Source organism: Anastrepha ludens, chromosome 2 (genome assembly GCF_028408465.1).
Source record: "Anastrepha ludens isolate Willacy chromosome 2, idAnaLude1.1, whole genome shotgun sequence".
NCBI classification, from domain to species: domain Eukaryota; kingdom Metazoa; phylum Arthropoda; class Insecta; order Diptera; family Tephritidae; genus Anastrepha; species Anastrepha ludens.
Genome location: NC_071498.1, coordinates 51,900,878 through 51,920,873, shown reverse-complemented (window position 1 = coordinate 51,920,873; position 19,996 = coordinate 51,900,878). Strand labels below are relative to the sequence as shown.

The 19,996-nt window shown below is 37.2% G+C and overlaps 1 protein-coding gene across 1 annotated transcript in view; it reads left to right on the top strand.

Annotated features, from left to right (window-relative positions):
• Positions 1 to 798: 798 nt before the first annotated feature.
• Positions 799 to 19,996, top strand: part of LOC128870989 (diacylglycerol kinase eta-like) — a 34,548-nt gene continuing 15,350 nt past the window's right edge. Inside the window, exon 1 of the mRNA XM_054113295.1 lies at positions 799 to 3,678. Coding sequence (XP_053969270.1) covers positions 3,403 to 3,678 — 276 coding nt within the window. The 5' untranslated portion in view covers positions 799 to 3,402. The remainder of the gene's footprint in view (positions 3,679 to 19,996) is intronic.

Sequence of the window (19,996 nt, the reverse complement as noted above, 5' to 3'; positions counted from 1 at the left end):
TATGTGTTTGCAGACTTATGCATGTAAATGCAACAGCCCGGCACAGCAACAGTCGGCAAACGCAGCTAGCGACCCAACAATTGTCTGTTTATCATATGCCGCTAAAGTCCTGCGGGCTGCAAGACACATTTTTCGATTCCGTTTTATGCTTCAATTTCACGACTTTTCATACTATCATATACCGAGGCATAAGCATGCAAGGCACAGCAAGTCGTCCGGCTATTAGTTAGTGAGTCGGGTTACGAGCGTGGGTTGCGTATTGATGATGGTGTTGGTGTGGTATGAGTATTGAGCTGCAGAAAAGAGAAGTTGAGCACACAATCGCACCAATACATGCACATATATAGCCATGTGTATAAGCAGCACAGAAGGAAAGCAAAGCAGTAGCAGCCGAGTCATAAAACTAGACAGTTGCCCAGTGGTTGCAAAGCAAAATTGACTGCGATTTTTACGCTGCTGGAAAATCTAGGATTTTAAAAATTTTTTATATGGAAAAGAAATCTATGTTATAAGCTGAAAATTTTCTAAATTAGCAGTAAGAGATTGTGTAAGCTTAATAAAAATTAAATTAAAAATTTAGTTGGTTAATAATTTTCAACGTTTATGTATATGTATGTGTAATACTTGTGCACCAGTGAGACCAGAGTGGAACAGTGTGTATTTTTTGTACGTGTTTACTGAAAATTTGTGTATTGACTTAAATGGAGATTTGCAAAAATTAAATGTTAAATGTGATTTAATGTTAAGAATAAATGTTTAATAAAATACCTAATACATAGATATATGGTTTTTGCAATACAAATTAAACGTAAATGTTAGTGTGAACATTTTCATTGCCAAATAGTTACTCCACATTTAATGATAAACTTGGTTAATTGCTACAAAATTGTTACTGAAATATTTCATACAAATTAGTGTTAAAACTTTTCTTCCGAAAACTGTCAAAAGCAGGCAAAATTGGCACACTAGAGCCGTATAACGCGCGCACGCCCTTAAATAGACCACAAATTTCTACTTCACCCCGTTAAGTGTGTGAGCGCATATCAGCTGCTGGCGACTAATATGCAGTAATTTGTATTTATAATTTTGTATGATAATGAACGGCTAACAAGTTTTGCTGCATTTTAAGTTATGTGCCATAGAATTGAATGCTAGAAAGGAGCTTGATGTGCTGCGTGTCTACAAAACGACAAAGAATTTGAAATAAAAAATAAGAAAAAACAAAACTAACCAAAAATCGACAAGGAGCTGCCAACTATGATTAATCACTGCGTGTTTTTTTACTACAACTATTTAATAAGCCAAGTCCAAGTCGTAGAAATTTAATAGGCCTAATGCAGATGAGCCTGAGGACACTAACAAAGTGGCACAACGCTCGCTGGCTGGATGAGATGAAGGTGAAGTGAAGTGAAGTTTGGTGAAGGAGTGAATGTAAATAAAATTTTACGTAAGTTTGATGAGATAAAGTCCCACACCCACAAGCACACACACGCACACACAAAGGGAAAAGAAAAGCGAAATATATAATTTGCTATACTTATAAGCAAAGAAAAAATATACATATTTGTAAAAATGTGTGTGTGTGGAAAGGAAACGTACAAGCGGCAATAAAACAAAGTGAAAGAACTAGCAAAGAAATGAACGATAACAAAAGTAGCGGCGGCTCAAGCAAAAAATAAAGGGGAGGTATACCTTAGCACAGCTGAGCACCGGGCATGGACACCTGCGGCTGCTTGTTACGCCTGTAAATATGTATCCATAGCATGGTGCAATGAGCAAATTGATGGAAAGCGCACATGCTTACGCACGCACACATTCACACACATGTACGTACACTCATGCATAATTCAAGTTGGGCTTGCCGTGAGTGCTGCATAAATTCAGGCGCCTTTTCACAGCAAACAATGGAGTCGAATGGTTTACTAAAGAACTGCTGACATTTTCTATACAAATTAGATAAAAATGAAAGAAGGTTTAAAAATATATTAAAAATTATTTTTTGTATCTTATAGATAGCGAAATAGCTAATAAGAAATTGCTAAAGTGTTTTACAAAAAAACGAAAAAAAACATAAAACGAGAAAAAATGCTGGTTTTTGAAAATCGAATAATGCAAACTAAATATTAATATTTTTATAAAAAAAATTAAGCAGAAAGAGTGTATACTATTATATTAATAAGCTATACAAAAATAGGTGCATAAGTGAAAGTGCGCGAACTACACAAAAAAAAAGCAACAATAAAAAAATACAAAAAAAATTACAAAAAAAAAAAACTAAATTTACAATTTAGTTGTAATATAGAATTGTGTCTAATTGTGTTCTTTATAAAAAAAATGGTGATCATAATATTATCATAAAATTTTTTTCTCAAAAACAAAAAAAGAAATAAAAATAAATAATTGAAAAAAAAAACAAATGATAATAATAATGACAAAAATAATAATAAAAATAATGCTTACAATAATTTGTCTGAGCCACTAATGTACACACGCTCGTGTATAACCATTTTTTTAACTGAAACTCCAAATTAAAAAATTGAAAATTAACAAAACTAACGAAATTTTAAATCATAACTAATAATTTTTTTCCGTTTTCTGCAAAAACTATGCATTAAAATCAATTCAAAGTAAAAATCGGACTAACCTTCAATGAGGCCTGAGTTCATCAGACATTAAAAAAGCAAATAAAAAAATTTAGTGTGCAATTAACGCTCAAATGTTATTCTCCATGCAAATGAGCTAACCAAAACCCGTTTGAGTGTTTCCAAAAAAAAAAAAAATAATAATAATAATGAAATAACCCTATTAAATTGTACGCAGAAATTTAAGTGGAGCAAAAATCATCACAAATAACTCATTTACCAAAGAAGCACAAAACCAAAACATAATAATAAAAGAAACTAAAAATTGCAAACATAATTTTAAAACAATTTACAGCACGCCTCAAGATATGCTGCATAGTTGCCGCAATCTCATTCAATCCCACCAACAACTCTATCAACATTGCGCAGCCCCTCAACGCATCGCCTCAGGGCAGCAGCAAGCAGTTGAAGAGCGAAAATTGCTAAGGAGAATACTCGCGACACATGTGCAAGCAAAAGTAAACAAAGAATTGTAGTAAAAAACACGCATAGAAGGCAGATAAAACAACAATAACAGAAATAAAGAAACGCACGCGCCACAGCAGCCACACGCATAAAAAGGTAAAAAAAACAGTCGCCAGCATAAAAGCAAAGGCAATGCGCACAAAAGACGTAGGACAACAAAATTAAAGGGAACAAAAAACAAAGCTAAACAACAAAGTTGCTAAAAATTAAGCAGCAGCAGCATTATTGCACTATTTACGCCTTTCTTCTCTCTAAAAAAAATTAAATAAAAGAAGCCCAAAAAACCCGAACAAAAATGTCCAACTTTAAAGATACTCTCCACGTTGGCCCATACTATCGCTCCGTTGCACCCAGCGGTAGTCGCGGTCTCGCCGCGGCAGCTGCAGCTGCTTTTGGGCGTGGCAGCACTACCAGTAGTGGTCGCAATAGCGCCTGCAGTTCGGGCAGCGTCTCACCCATACCGATTATAGCGATTAGCACCGGCGATGAGTCGTCCGAATCGGAGATTGAAGCAGAGCCTGTGCGTATATTTCATAGACGTCTTTCGACGAAGCGGAATATTACCACGACGGTAAGTTCTTGTCAAATTGGTTGTGCTTCACTGGATCATGTTTTGTTGTATATGTGTGCGTGCGTGCTACTAATTTGGGGCAGGAAAAGTTTTCTTTATTCTGGAGGTTATTTGTGGGAACAATGTGTTTTAATTAAATACTTTGACTTATACCTTAAACATTTTCAACAAAAACTATAATTTTTTTCAAAAACATTTAAAAAAAAAAATATTATAAAAATGTTAAAAGGCACCGAAGATGTTTAACTTTAAAAAATTCTATCCGAAAATTTAAAACAGATGTAAAATTAAATTTAAAATTTTACAAATTTTTTTGAATAGCTTATTTTTGGGGAACAGTGAAAAATATGCTTTCGAAAATTTAAACGATCCTCCGCACAGTTCCTTCGTAGGGAGAAAACAACGAAGGCGTTATTTCGAAATTATATTTACGTAAATGCAGGTAAGTTTCGGGTGCTTTTTGACGTGATAACGTCTTATAATTCGATGTAGCCGGCTGCACGCACCAAAAAATGCGTCGTTATCTTGCTCATTGGTCGTTACCTTGCTTGAACTGCAAGCGGAGCGCGGAACGAACGATAAAGAGCACAATCAGCCCCCCCATTCGAAATTTCGAAGGCGACCTGCAGAAATTACTGTTCAAATATGAGAAGGTGGCCTCATCCTTAAGCATGCAGATATCGGCGGAACAAGTCATGAAGTTCACATACTTGGGTCCCCAAATTACTCACAATATTGATCTAAAGAAAGAAATGAAGACCGCGGCAAACACATAAGCAACAAACACAACAGCATTTGGCTGTCTAAGATCGGCGATATGGAAGAACAAATACATGAGCATTGAAAGCAATATGAGAATATATAAAGTATGCATTCGACATGAAGCGGAGATAGAGCACACACTTCCATAACCCAGCAATACCATGTTTTTTTTTTTGTTTTTTTATCCGAAGGGGGAATCTTACATAGATACCGTCATAGATACAGACGGCATGCACGATTCATACTGATCACTAAGGGTGCACCTCATTCGGGACCACGCACAGTCAGTATTACTACTTAAACTGGACTTGCGAAACAGTACACCTACGTACTAAACACTAACTCCGACCTCTGTAGCTTTAGTTTGCCCTGCGGTACCGCCGTTTAAGCATTGCATCGCAGGGCCAAGCTAGCCATTATGGCTCTTCATTTATATTTCTCTCTCCGTCTACCCTTCATTAATTCTTTGTCTTCTTTCCTTACTGCGTTCCCATTCCTTTTTCCGCAGTTCCTGTAACGCATTTGCGGAACATTCTTTCACCTTGGCCCACACCAACTTCGACTGCAACATGTGATCTACAGTGTTGCCCGGGGTTATTTTTTCTTTTATGATTTCTTCAATGCACCTTCTTTCAGATGCGTATCTCGGGCAGGAGAAGAAGACATGTTCCACCGTCTCACTACCGTTGCCGCAGAACGAGCAGTCAGCTGCGTCCTCGTGGCCGAGTCTTTGGAGATACTCTCTATAGCATCCATGCCCCGTCAGGAACTGTGTGAGGTAGTAATCTGTGTCACCATGCCCTCTCTCAACCCAAGCCTGTACGCTTCTGATAAGTTTATGCGTCCATCTCCCTTTTGTCGCTAGGTCCCAGCGATTTTGCCACGCAATTATGCTCCCCCGTCTTTCTTCTTTACGCTCTTCCGCCGTTAATCGCCTGTTTAGGATTTTGGCTTTGTCGTACACTCTACCCAGTTCAGAGGCCATTATATCTGGTGGCATGATACCCGATATGACACATACTGCTTCAAACGACACTGTCCTGAAAGCACAGGTAACTCTAAGGGAAATAAGTCTAAAAACTATTTCCGCCTTCTTCGCGTATGTTTTCTGTATCAGGGCTTTACCCCATATGGGTGCTGCATACATGAGTGTAGACTGGGTAACTTTAGCCAGGAGCGCTCTTCTACTCTGAGTAGGACCACCGATGTTGGCCATAATTCTTGACAGTGCCGCCGTCACCATGGCTGCCTTTCCGCATGCTTTTTTAATGTGTTTCCTGTAGCTTAGTCGAGCATCGATTATTACACCCAAATATCGTAGTGCCGCCTGTGTTGTGACGTTGAACCCATCAATGTTTACTGTGGTCGTTTCTAACTTTTTTCTACTCGTAATGAGAACTGCTTCTGTTTTATGCCCGGCTAGCTGGAGTTTAACCGCCGTTAACCATTGTTTGACCTTTGTTGTTGCCTCGCTGCAGATACTCTGAATCTGAGGGATTGTTTTGGCGACTATGGTCAACGCAATGTCGTCTGCGTATCCTATTATTTGCACTTTCCTCGGCATTGGGATTTGCACTACCCCATCATATAATACATTCCATAGCATCGGGCCCAGTACAGAACCCTGCGGTACTCCGCCCGTCACTGCATATCTCTTTGGACCTTCATCTGTATTGTACAGAAGTACTCTTTCTGACAGATAACTGTTTACAACCCGTACTAAGTATGCTGGCGTTTTTTTCTCTTCAAGAGCCTTTATAACCCAGCAATACCATAGCACTGTCGAAATGCAAATACTACGGACAATAAAAGGATGCACATTGCGTGACAGAATACCAAATTACGAATTTTGAGAGATTTGTGATGTAACAGACATAAGAAGGTGGACAAGAGGAAGGAGAAAAATGTGAAGAGATACTGCTTGCAGAATGTCGAACGAATGCATAGCAAGTATGGCGATAAATGGCGGAATAGGCCACCCGGGCGGTTAACGAAGAGGTGACATGAATGCTGGACATTGTAATTCACTGAACTACATACAGTAAGAGTTATCCTAAAGTTATCCTACAGTAAAGTAATTGTTGTGAACATGAATTTTCCTAGATAAACGAAGAAGAAAAAGTTGTTGGGAAATAAGTAGGCGTTACCCCGTCAGCCTTACGACAGGATAGTGTAAGGTATGCAGCTTCATTTCTATTGTCAATTGAAGTAAGAAACTTATGGAAAAAGTGAGTTTCACTAAGATTTAAATGGCTTAGCATCAGAAGAGATTAAATTTAAGTTGAATAAAGTTCATTCGACATTCGCGCCTACATTTGTAATTTTTTACAATTGGATAAAGGATTTTAATGGGGCCGTACCTCCTTCAATAATGAGCATTTTTCTGGATGGATAAGAAAGGATTAACAAAATCAACTACGTGGTTTTAAGTAATCAAGAGCACGAAATAATTAGTTGAATAGATATATCGTAAGATGTAGTGTTTTCCATTTCCAGTCAATTAAATTCAAGATGAGTACCGCATTTGTTCTCTGTCACGCAGATATATAGTGTGCAGTTTTAATGTCAAAATCATATAAGCTCAAAATATTAGTTGTTATTATGACGTTTTCACTAGATGTGGCTACTAGTGCCCTTTTTTATTTTCATAAGAAGTGGCTCCACTTCCGCTTTTAATGGAAGTTCGAAATATGGATTGTTATCTTAACAAAGTATATTAACTAAACTCTAGTGCACTAGTTGCATCTGTAACGAAAAGAATATGCACATTTTACATCAGTGAGATCTATCATTAAATTTGAGCTGATATTCTGCCTTCTTAGGAAACTAGGTCATGCCTGCCATAAACTCAAGCAATTAAAAGCTATTGTCATATGGCATTTATGTTAATAAAATATTAATTATATTAAGTAAATAACATGACTTGAAATTGCACCACACATGTTTGTATATATGTAAGTATAATTATGCATCTTATTACGTTTCAAAGCATTTAATGTTGCTCATACGCAATGTGGTACAGCTGCCTTTGACTTAAGCAATAATATAGTTGTACATAAACCACTAGCGGACACAAGAGAAAGGACGACAAATGAGTACAGAAGAAAAATTGGATGCTTTAAGAAGTTGCTACGAGGGAGGCCCGATATGTTCCTAAATCCAACATTTATCAGGAAACATTTCTTAAAAGGCAGTGTGTTTCGGAAAAACACACCCTAATTTGATGGAAAATTTGTCACATTTTTTAGTTATAACAACCAATTGAGACTGATGCCCTCGAACATACTGTTTTGGACCAAAAATATCTTCGCACAAACTTTACTTATAAAACAAATAATATAATATGTGGACTCTTTACTTTGTATTGGAATCAGCCACTTCTGATCACTCAATTTTGGTCCGGTCATACTAAATATTATAGTATGGATCACCCCATTAATAGATCACCCCCTTAAATAGGATCACCCCATAAGAAATCCTCCATAAATCCACGATATGGTAATGGATCGGCGAGTGAAGTTGCGAGATCTATGAAGAGCCTCTCTATGAAGTCTTATCAAATGTTTATATCGAAGAACTCAACTCCGTATAACTGTAAGATATAAGAAGGCTATCAATAAAATAGGTGCCATCATTTCTCTGAATAAATAACTCACCCATTCGTTTAAAGAAGAGTTTATTAGCGATCTTTGATTGTAATCCTTAAATCTGGATGGAAACAGTAATCAGCGGTCAGTGCCTATATGGCAGACATCTCGTAGGCAATCGATGTCGACGGAGGCCTGGGTGGATTTCTTGTGCTATAAGTTCAATGTGAAGGTGCGATATTCATCGATTTCCTCTAAGAGGTAAAAAGTATCACCGGTGCATATTATGCAAAGCCAATGATTCGACAAGATGACGATTTGAAGCAAAATTAAGACATTTGGCAAGGAAAAAAGTCATTTATTATTAGATTGATACGCCTCACTTATTCAACATATTTTGCAGCTTTAGCCTCTGAAACTAGATAGTTGTGTTCTTAAATGTGAAGACATTATTGTAGGAGATTCAGATCAAATGAAAAGCAGGTAAAATTGATGAAGCAAATATCCTTATTTTCATCGGAAATTGTATTATTTCGATGAAATCCAAAAACACGAAAACCATTGGAAAAAGCGAAGGGCACTAATGGAAGGCAATGCTGGAAAATAAAAAAAAATTCTATCGAATAAAAGGTATCACAAACTTGTTTACCATCTTCTGCACCTTTTTTAAATTTCTGCAAATGCTAGTCAGGTTAGCATGTGGACACTTAATTTTAAGTTTAGTTGTTTTCGTTTGGCTAACTATTTTTCGTCAAAAAATGAATACTAACCGCACTGCTCTAATACCAAAAGTGAAAAAAACAGCAATACCGTAAAAATCACGATAATGCGGGCAATAAATCAAAGTAAACCAAAGCAAGGAATAAAAGAAAGCAGCTCAGTAAAAGGCAGTAGTTGTTAGTGTGCAATTGTTGTGTTTGTTCAGTTATCATTTCTGCCAAATAAGCTGAAGACTCACGAAACAAAATACAAAGAAAACAAAAAGGCTATTAGTTGAGCCAATTTTTTGTCAACCAGTTGTTGGCTCATCATTGGTTGTTGTGCCTTTACATTGAAATGATATTTATCGATTCCATTTTTTCGTTTTTCTATAACCACATTTTGTTTGGCTCGTCGTTATTTTTATTTTCTTTTTGTCAATTCAGTTGATTTTTATTTTATTTAGGTATCGTAATTCCCTTGTTTATTTGTACACAGACAGCAATGATTCGAAGACATTCAGAATTTTAGATTAGGACTAATAATTCTGCGAAATCGGAAAATAGCAGAATTTCTATGTAGTTGGTATTTGCTTGTTTAGCTAAGCTTTAGATTTTCCTAGAGTTGGCCAGATTTGGAATTCGTTTTGCGAAAAAGTATTTCGCAATTGTAGAAACTCAGATATTTAGGTATATGAAAGTTGCGTAGAACATTTGACATTTTTGTGAGTGCATAAATACGAGGGTTGCCTTGTAGATTTTGTATCTAATAATGGAATTACAGTACAATATTAATGAAAATGTCTCCATTATTTTTCAAAATATTCTCCTTGGAAGCCAATATACTTTTACATACGCTTTAGCCCATTTTCAAAGCAATTTTGCCACTTTGAAGTGGATAACTCCAAAACGGGCTGTTGAAATGCTTCAACCACTTCTTCAGGCGTTGGAAGATATTAAGCTTGCATTTGTTTTTTGATCTTCGGGAATAAAAAGAAATAATTAGGTGCCAACTCAGGACTGCAAGAAAGATAACCCATTAGTTTGATCCTTTGCCGATATATGGAAGCTCGCATTGTGTTGGTTAAAGATAATTCTTCTTCGGTGATTAGTTTTCCATAATTCTAAAGCTTTTGGCAAACGAATGGTTGTTTATGAGTATCACGCAAAATTAACTGTTTTAAGTCTCTAGGTCTAGTTTCAATATTACCAGAGTTTTCGAAAAATCAAGCGACTACTTGCTTTGAGATGTTTCTCACGCGAATAACTTTGTTTGAAATAAGCTCGTCTTGGAACACACATACTGATGCAAAAGTTGCTGTTTTGTTTCGGGCTCATATGCATAGATCGAAATTTCGTCGCTCGTTATGATGGTGTTACTTTAAACTACCGCGGCTGAATATTTTTAACATTTTAGTACACCAATCGACATAAATCCCACATGTAAAAATAGAAATTTATGCTAAACAATATACAAATGATAAAATTATCGAACTACAGCTCATCACATGTAGTTTTGCAGAGGCGACCCTGTAAACAACAACTTTCGTACAGGTTGGTTCAAATGTAAGAGGGCCAAAAGAAAAGGAAATAATAATATACTCCAATAGTTTTATACCATATCTGATTTTCAGCCAACTTTATGAAATGGAACAGCAGAACAGCCTTTTTGTTCAATTTTGACCAATGCGGTATTCGAGCAGTTTTTCTGTGTGTAATTCTTAATTTAAAATATGAAGGAGGTACTCGCTGTAGTATCACCAATTTCCATCTGGGGTAAGCTTGGATCTTCACAAACAATATGAAAGAGTTGCTTATTGATTTATGATAATGTTGTACTGGTTGATCCTCAATACTCACACGACGAGTTTCAAGCTCTAAGACCCGTTGACGTACAGTTGAAAATAATAGGTCAGATTGAAATGTCTTTAAGACTTTCCCCATTTTGCTGATAATCTGATCAATTGACAGATCGTAGTAAAATTTTTTGAGTGTTCAAATGATTGATGCTGACTCGGAACGGCCAAAATAGCAGGAGCTTTACCGTGGCAAAAATACACTCGGAGGTTTACTATTGCCTGCTAAGGGACGACTCCTATTAGAAAAACTTGTACCTAACCTGGCTAGGTGAGAATCAAAATGCCTAAATCTGTAGATCGAATTTATAGAGAGGGGAAGGAAGCAGCAGAAGAAATGGAGTTCTCTTTGGCTTCAATGTTTGTCCCAATTCGTGATATTTTATTCAAAATACAATTTTGACCCTCAAAAGTAATATTATCGTCTTTAGAGTACTACCCATTAACTGAAACGCATTTAGGTCAGAGTTCGGTCCAGCTCTCGAAACAGTTCCGGAACTCTATTTTCGGTATAGCCATCAGAGTCGTTTTCGTCTTCAATTTTTCTTTTACTTCATTTCGGTTCTTAAAGCGCGTTCCCCGCAGTGGTTTTTTGGCTCAATAAAAAAAAAACAAAAACAAAAAATAGCAGGGAGTCTCACCAGGTGAAATTCGTGGCTGTTGGATGATTTCGTTTCGTTTTGATCAAAAATTCATGGACGATGATGGCAATGTGTGATTGTACGTTATCATGTTGCGGAATCCATGAGTTCATTTCCCACAAATCCTTCTTTTTTTTTGAATTACTTTACACCAGTGTCTCATAACGCTCAATTAATAGTCTTTATTAACTGTCTGAGCTACTGAAAAAAACGTATGGAGCAAAATACCGATGTAATACATAAAAACCGTTAGCATGACTTTCTTTTCTGACTGAAAACGACTTAGTTTTTTCGATATTGTACTGATGCGTTTGATGAATAGCGGGTTCGATTCAGCCATGGTAACTATGACTTTGGCGATATCAACATGCTCCCTTTTTGCATGAAACTCAGGTTTTTTGGAGTCCACTTTGCAGCAGCACGTCGCAAATCAAAATCATTAACTATAATGTCCTGAACGGCAATATTAAAATCCATGGGCAATGTTGAAGCCTCTTCCAGCTGCCTGTTGGTTAATTTGAGGTTATTGATCAACTTTTTTTCTCTTTACTGATGTTTTCCTCAGTGTTCGGTGCCGAACGTCTGCCACTGCGTTGGTTATTATTGATAGATCCACGCTCACTTCTGAAACGTTCATTCTACTAGTAAACGGCGGTTTTATTTAGAGTATCATTTTATTTAGTATAATCAGTTTCCAAACATTTCTAAGGTTTTCGTACCATTGAATCCATTTTTGACGCAAAATTTAATACAAACTCCTTGTTGAAAATTCAAATCCTAGACATAACGCAGCGAAGAAAGATCCAGCGGCTACGTTGGTTGGGTCATGTCGGCCGAATGGATACAAACGCTCTGGCTCTGAAAGTAATCGATGAAGTATCAGCTGGTGGTAACAGAGGAAGAGGAAGGCCTCCTCTGCGTTGGAAGGAAGATTACTTAAAAAAATTTTGTTTTTACTTGTACATCCACATTTTTAAATTGCAGTGGTGAAATTTGCTTCTATCGGTTAATAAATAGCATAAATAAAATTTGGGTCAAGCCCTGATTATTAACCTCCTATTTGCTAAAAAAAAACTATTCTGCAAATTCTTTTAAAAAGTGGTATGTTTTTCCCTACTTTCGAGAAAGGTATTATGCTATATATTCAGGAAGAACATTTGGCAGCCATTCGCCATAATTTCTTGGGTAAAGTGTCTTCTTCAGTTGGCTTTGGTTCGCTTGTTCTATCTGATGATGATGCCATTGAGGGATTGTTAAAGATTAAAAACTCGGCCCATTCGGATGTAGACGGGCTTTCTGTAACTTTGTTTAAAAATTGTCGCTCTTTAGTTCAACCTCTTAAACTGATTTTTAACAAATCCTTGGCCGAAGGAATATTTATCGATGATTGGAAGCTGACTATTTTTAAAAGCGGTAATAAAAGCAATATTGTAAATTACAGACCAATTTCCAAATTATCTGCTGTATCTAAACTCTTTGAATGCGTTGTTAAACACAAGTTATATTTTAGTGTTAAACGTCTAATTAGTCCACGTCAGCAAGGTTTTGTAGCTGCAAGGTCTACCTTATCCAATTTATCCGTTTTTTCTGATGATTGCCACGCAGGCTTTCAGAATGGTTTCCAAACTGACGCGATATACACGGATTTTTCTAAAGCCTTTGATAAAATCTCCCATACAATTTTAGTAACTAAATTGGCTTGTCTTGGTTTTCATTCAACTTTCCTCGATTGGATTCGGTCCTATTTAATAAAGAGATGCTGCACTGTAGTTATCGATGGTGTTTGTTCGAAACACTACACTGCCACCTCTGGGGTACCTCAGGGTAGTATTTTAGGTCCTTTGTTATTTATTTTGTTTATTAATGATATTTATTCGTGTTTTTCCTTCGCTAATTTTCTTCTCTATGCTGATGATCTAAAAGTGTACGCTGAAATAAGAAATTCTAGTGATTCAGCCGCCCTACAGTCTGAGTTGAATAATTTATTTTCCTGGTGCCTTATTAATCGTCTATTTCTTAACATTGAAAAATGTCATAAAATCACATTTTCTAAGCTTCAAAACCCCCTCAGCACCTCTTATCATATCAATTATACATATCTTGCTTCGTCTGATGTGATAAAAGACTTAGGGGTCTTCTTTGATTCAAAGCTTAATTTCATCACGCACCTAAATGATGCCGTTTCCAATTCTCTTGCTATGCTCGCATTTGTTAGACGTCACTCATCGCACTTCACTGATCCATATACTCTTAAGATTTTATACTCTGCGTTTGTGCGGTCAAAATTAGATTATGCCTCTTTTATTTGGAGACCTTATCATGCAGTTCATATAAATCGAGTGGAGAGGGTTCAAAAAATTGTTGTGCGTTTCGCGCTACATTCACTCAATTTCTCAGACCCCAAACCGTCTTACGTCTCACGCTGTCGTTTGATTAGTCTCTGTCCATTAAGTGACAGAGGTACGTTCCAGGCAGTTTCTTTTATCTTCGATCTCGTTAATGGACTAATTGACTGCCCGTTTCTTCTAGAAAGAATACATTTTAATGTTCCTTGCAGGAACTTTCGCCGTGTCAAAATTTTTCATGTTGGCGTTAGGAGGACATTATATTGTTCCAAAGCGCCTCTTGTTAGAACGCTGTCTGACATTAACTATCTCGCCTCCCTTTTGGATCTAGACTTTTCCAGGGCGAAACATGTATTTAAATCCCAATTAAAAATTTTTTTCCTTTGTAAGAATTCTAAATAATTGCCGAGTATATTTTGTTAATTTAGTTTTCTAAGCTTTGATTTTGTTAATTATTTCTATTTATATATAATATAAATACTCTTAGTTCTATGTAGTCTGTAAGAAACGTTGTATTTTCTTGTCTTACTAAAATGAATAATCCTCCTCTTTAAGTTATAAGAAAGTTTATATTTTTCTTTTACTCATTACAATTGAAGCTAGTTAATTATAAGTTTAATTTTACTTTGATTAATGATTTAGCATTAATCTGTTTTCATAGTCTGTAAGAAATACTGTATTTTTTAGACTATTAATTGAATTAAATAAATAAATAAATTAAAAAAAAATAATGTAATTGAACAGACTCAGCAGTTAGTCCAATATGACCATATGACCAAACATCGATTCAATCTAGAACGACTTTTGTGGTGACCCTGTATATCTATGTTATGTATATATGTGTATACATATACGTTTATGCTCTCGTACATGCTTAAGACGAGCTTTCTGCAAACATCGAACATAGAGCCTCTCGTGTTTATTTGTATACGAACATCTATTCCAGCTTAAAGAAAGCTTTTATCTCATTTTATCTCCGTTTGGCCGCTATCTTCTCTTTTCGGCATTACCTGCCACTCTTCACACACATACAACCCATCATTTGTGCTTTTTGCGCTTGACTGTTGCTTATTTTCACATTTTGTTTTTATATCTTTATCATTTTCCCTTTATCCGCATTTTCGCAATTAGCACGTGCACTACACCTAAAAGTATGTTGTGAGTGTGAAGGAGTAAATGCCAACAACCGGAAAATTTTGTCGTATTGTGTTTAAGTGTTAGTGAAAAGTTGTGGCGAAGAAATGGAGAGAATTAGCAAACAGAGAGACTGCACATATACATATGCATATATAAGGACAAACATATATTCGTATGTCTTTTGGAACGTGGAAATATAACTTTTTCTAAATTTTTATTTTCTCATTTATAAAGGGTGTTTGAAGGAGGCGCGTAGTATAAGAGATAAATATAATTTGTTTTTGAGAGCTAGTATATGAAGGTGTTTTTTTTTTTAAATTTCTCAAAGAGTTTGAAAATAAAATTCAACAATTTATTAACAACTAACCTCATCCAATAACGCTCATTAAAAAGGCAATGTGATTGGTTGGTGAAAGTGTTGTCATTACATCATCAGTTGAAGTGAATAAAATTGGCTATATCTATACAAATATAAATGACACATACAGTCTTCATAAGGCCTAGTGGCGCAAAATTAGTCATCCAACTTTTTTAGTAAAAAAAAAGAAATGTTTTTGAGTGATGAAAACCATTTGCAAAAACTATAAATAATCCGATAGGGTGATTAATTTCACATCACCTTGTATTCATATATAAATCTGTTATACAAGGTGAAGTCCAAAATAAACAAGACTGAGCCAAAACAGAAATGACAGGGACTTTGTTCTGATAACTTCGAGTTTATTTATTCAAAATAGTCCCCTCTGGCCTCGATACACTGTTTTGTGCGATCTAAAAGCTTTTCGAAAGAGTGTTTCGGGTTATTGACCGGAATGTCCTTCAGGATGTCGGTACAAGACTTTTGGATGGCCTCTACGGACGCAAAACGTTCTTCTTTCATGGCCAAATGCAATTTTCCGAACAGGTAGAAGTCAGTGCGAGCCATATCAGGTGAATATGGTGAGTGATTGATGGTTAGAATGCGATGGTCCATTATTATGCAATAAGCGTCAGCTTCCTCCTACGCGATATTCAGGGCTAATTCGACGAATACGATGCAACAAACGCTTCAAAATGCCAAGATATAAAATTACATTGACAGTTTGGTCCATTGGCACGAACTCCTTGTGAACACTTCCCTTCGAATCGTAAAAAGAAATGAGTATCGACTTGACTTCCATATGCGATTTTTTGGGTGCTGGCTCGTCTGGGGCCTTCCATTCGGCACTTTGACGCTTAGTTTCAGGGTAATGTTGGAAACACCACGGTTCATCACCAGTTACATTGTTGCAAAGGAAATTCTCGTCTTTTCTCGCCTCTTTAATCAGGTCTTTCGAATATTGAATTCTGGGCAATGTTTGGCGCCCAGTTAACCTGTGCGGAATGAAACGTGCACGTACCTTTTTTAAGTCCAAATGATCTGTTAAAATGCGATAAATCGATGTTTTTGAGATATTCAACTCCGGTTTCATGGATTTTAATGGTGATTTCTGTTAATTTCTAATAAATTTACGAACAATTTCGATGGAGTTTTTGATGGTGATTACTGAGTTTGGGTGGCCCGTGTGCTCATTATCATTTATGTCCTCACAACCATCTCTGAAACGTGCAAATCACTCATGAACTCTGGCACGAGATAGAAAATTATCGCCATACACTTTTTTCATCAATTCAAGTGTTTTGGTAAACGTTTTACTGCTTTTAAAACCAAATTTATTCGAAACTAATTTTTGTAACGATGATGCAAACATACTGACACTTTAGGTGCAATAACTTCGCTTCCACTGAACCCAATGTCTCCAAGCTTTCACTGGAAGTCAGCTAGGAATGTGGCTTCTAACTCACTAACTAACTCATTAAAAAGATGGCGCCTTCAAAAACATTTTTGTTCATTTTAGACTTGTATAGTATCATAGTTATAGTAGGGCGAATAAAAGTAAAATATACCACATTTGGATAATTACTTATTCCAGTTTTATGAAAAAAAGTATCAATATTTAAAATAATTTAACGACAATGACATGAGCCGTTGGTCGATTTATTTTCGTGCAAAACAATTGTCCGGTTACCAGTTTTTAAAACCAGTTAAACTCTTTTATTAAGTAAACTCTGTATCTAAAGGCATTTTGAATAAAACGCAAGAGTTTATCACAATGATCATTTTCCCCATTGAGAAACTCAATTAGTTGTAAATCCTTTAAGGTAAATTTTCCAAGAAAGACTTCTCTATACATATTCTCTTAATATTGGGCAACGCACCAGGAAATGTGTTATGTTTTCAAGCTCGTCTAAGTTACACATTGAGCAAGTTTTATTTTCTGTGCCATATCTGTTGTTATTTAAAATTACCATGTCACCTCTTGCACACGTTATATACATGCTTGATTCTAAGTCATATTTTTTTTAAATAAATCATACTTTTTGACCAGTCTAAGTCCTTACATATTCAATAGGGGTTTTTAATAGGTGCGCTTCAACTTTTTTCCGATAGGGAGGGTGAGCGGCGCAATATTTTTTATTTTTCGCTTGACATTTGTAAACTTCATTAGTATACATTTCATCATGGAACGCTACACACTTGAGCAACGATTGCAAATCGTGCCAATTTTTTTATGAAAATAATCGTTCTGTTGCTGCAACTTTAAGAGCATTACGGCCATTTTACGGTCCATTTAACAAGCCGTCCCGTTTTGGGGTTATGTGAAGTCATTGGTCTACAGTAACAAGCCGGCGACGATTTGTGAGCTCAGAGCCAATATTGAACGCGAAATTGCTGGAATTTCGGCCGATTTATGCAAAAGAATGGTCGAAAAATTGGGTTCAACGATTGGACTTCGTAAAATGTGCACGCGGTGGTCATGCAAAAGAAATCGAATTTCATACTTAAATATATATATTCAAACTCGATAAAAAAAAAAAATTAGTTAAAAAAGTCAAACCGTTTGTGTTTTATTCAAAAAAGTTCAAAAGTTGAAGCGCTCTTACTGAAAAACCCTATACTAGTACTTAATGCTTCTTGTATGTACGCACTAACCCTTGCTCAGCTGTGGTTTGTTTAAAGCAATTTCTCATCTTCTATCCAGATTTTTGATTGTATGTTATCTATTCGCCAGATGACATCTTTTTTACTACACAAGTTCTTTAGATCTCTAATCCAGAAGACATCTTTCTTTATAAGAATTTTCGACAAATAATGTGGCAGCCGATTTTCTGAGTTTATTGTATAAACAAAATTCTCTGTATGTATTTTAGGAACAGTTCTAAAGTGAACAAATGGTTTTCTTGCATGCCGGTTTCCAAGAAAAGTATGTATCTAGGCATATAGTATGTGATGGTAGCTTCAGAATTCGCTTTACAAAATACTTTTGCAGTATATAAACTTTTTCAAACGTTGGGCGATGAGGGGCGAGGAATCACTAAAAATGCTTCTCGACGCTCATTTTCCAACGAATCCGGTATCTAGCAGCATCAGCTTGGGAAGTACACCAATCTGTCTTCAGAACCGGAAATATAAAATACCCAGAGCTCAACTCCCCTCGATGGGCGGCGCTCCGCTGGTGCTTTCTGACAAGGTGAAGTACCTAGGTCTAATCCTTGACAGCAAGCTGACGTGGAAGCCCAACATTGAGGAGAGAGTAAGGAAGGCAACAATCGCCTTGTATGGGTGCAAAGGCGCAATTGGCAAAAGGTGGGGCCTCTCGCCCAGAGTTGTATTCTGGCTCTACAATACCATAAAAAAGCCAATTTTGTTAAATGGAGTCTCTGTCTGGTGGAACTGACTGGAGAGGACGACATTAGTTAAAAAGCTAGAGAGAGTCCAGAGGTCTGCACTCATTGGAATCAGTGGGGCGATTCGAACTACTCCTACTCTGGCGCTTAATGTAATGTTAAATGTGGTACCTATAGACTTCACCGTCAGAATTGCCGCTGCTCGTACCGCAATCAGACTGAGGGGCTTGGGCTATAAGCTCAACCTCACATATGGGCACTCAAGCATCCTCAGAAACTTTGAGTTCATCCCTCGTCAACGGACCAGTGTGTGCCTTCGCTAAGTCCAAGCGGAACTTTCTCAATCCATATTCCACCAAGGGAGGAGTGGAGCGGGGGCAACACCTGCGGACAGGGCCTCGTTAACCTGTTCACGGATGGCTCGAAGCTGGATGGTAGGGTTGGAGGAGGAGTATTCTGCAAAGAGCTCCCGATCAAACTCAAATTCAGGCTACCGAATCACTGCAGTGTGTTCCAAGCAGAGGTGGCCGCAATTAAAGAAGCAGCTGACTGGCTACTTACTTGAGTAATAACTGTTAAGAAGGTAAATATTTACTCCGATACCCAAGCGGCCATTAGGGCTCTAGGCTGTATTATGGTGCATTCGAAGCTGGTCAGGGAATGCCTGGTCTCCCTCTCGATTGCAACAGAATTCTTCGACATAAAGATAATTTGGGTACCAGGTCACAGTGGCATTGCAGGAAACTGCGAAGCCGACGAGCTGACCAGACAGGGTACCTGTGAGGCAATGTGTCCGCGAAAGGAGCGGATCGGGATCCCCTTGACAACCTGCGCTCTACTCCTGGAAGGATGGGCTATGCACCAACTCAGCGAACGCTGGGCAAGTACACGAACGTGTAGGGTCGCGAAGTCCTTCTGGCCACGTTTGGATAGGAGGCGTTCGAGGGATATCCTGGGGATGACAAAATGTCATCTCTCAAATTTTGTGGGCATCATCACGGGGCACTGTCCGCGAGGTCCACATGCCGTGAGACTCGGAATTACTTCGAGTCCTTTTTGCGTCAGCTGTATGGAGGATGAGGTGGAATCATCTCAGCACCTGGTCCTTAGCTGCCCAGCCTTCGTGGGACTAAGATTCAAGTATCTTGGTTCTCACTTCTTTTCGGCGCCTGCTGATATAGCAGGTGTTGATAACAAAAATCTGATGAACTACATCAGCAGCATAATGAGGTTAACACAACCGCGGACTAGTCACCGTTCGTAGTCCACAAACACTCACCACTCCCCATCCCTTCCCTTCCTTCCCCTTCTTTGTCCTTCAATGGTATCACAAAGGACGAACCAAACTATTTCGTCCAAGTGGGCCCTACTCTCTGGGCAACCATTACAACCTAACCTAACCTAACCTATCAGGGCGTATGAGTAACATCTTCTAGAACAGAGATTTTACATGCAGTGGCGGTCATAATAAAGGCTGCGTGATGTACGCAAGTTTTCATTATTTATTTTTTATAACTTTTTTTATTTACTTATGAAAATGTAGCTCATAAAATTGAACATTCTAAGTTTTGTACAAAATTTTAA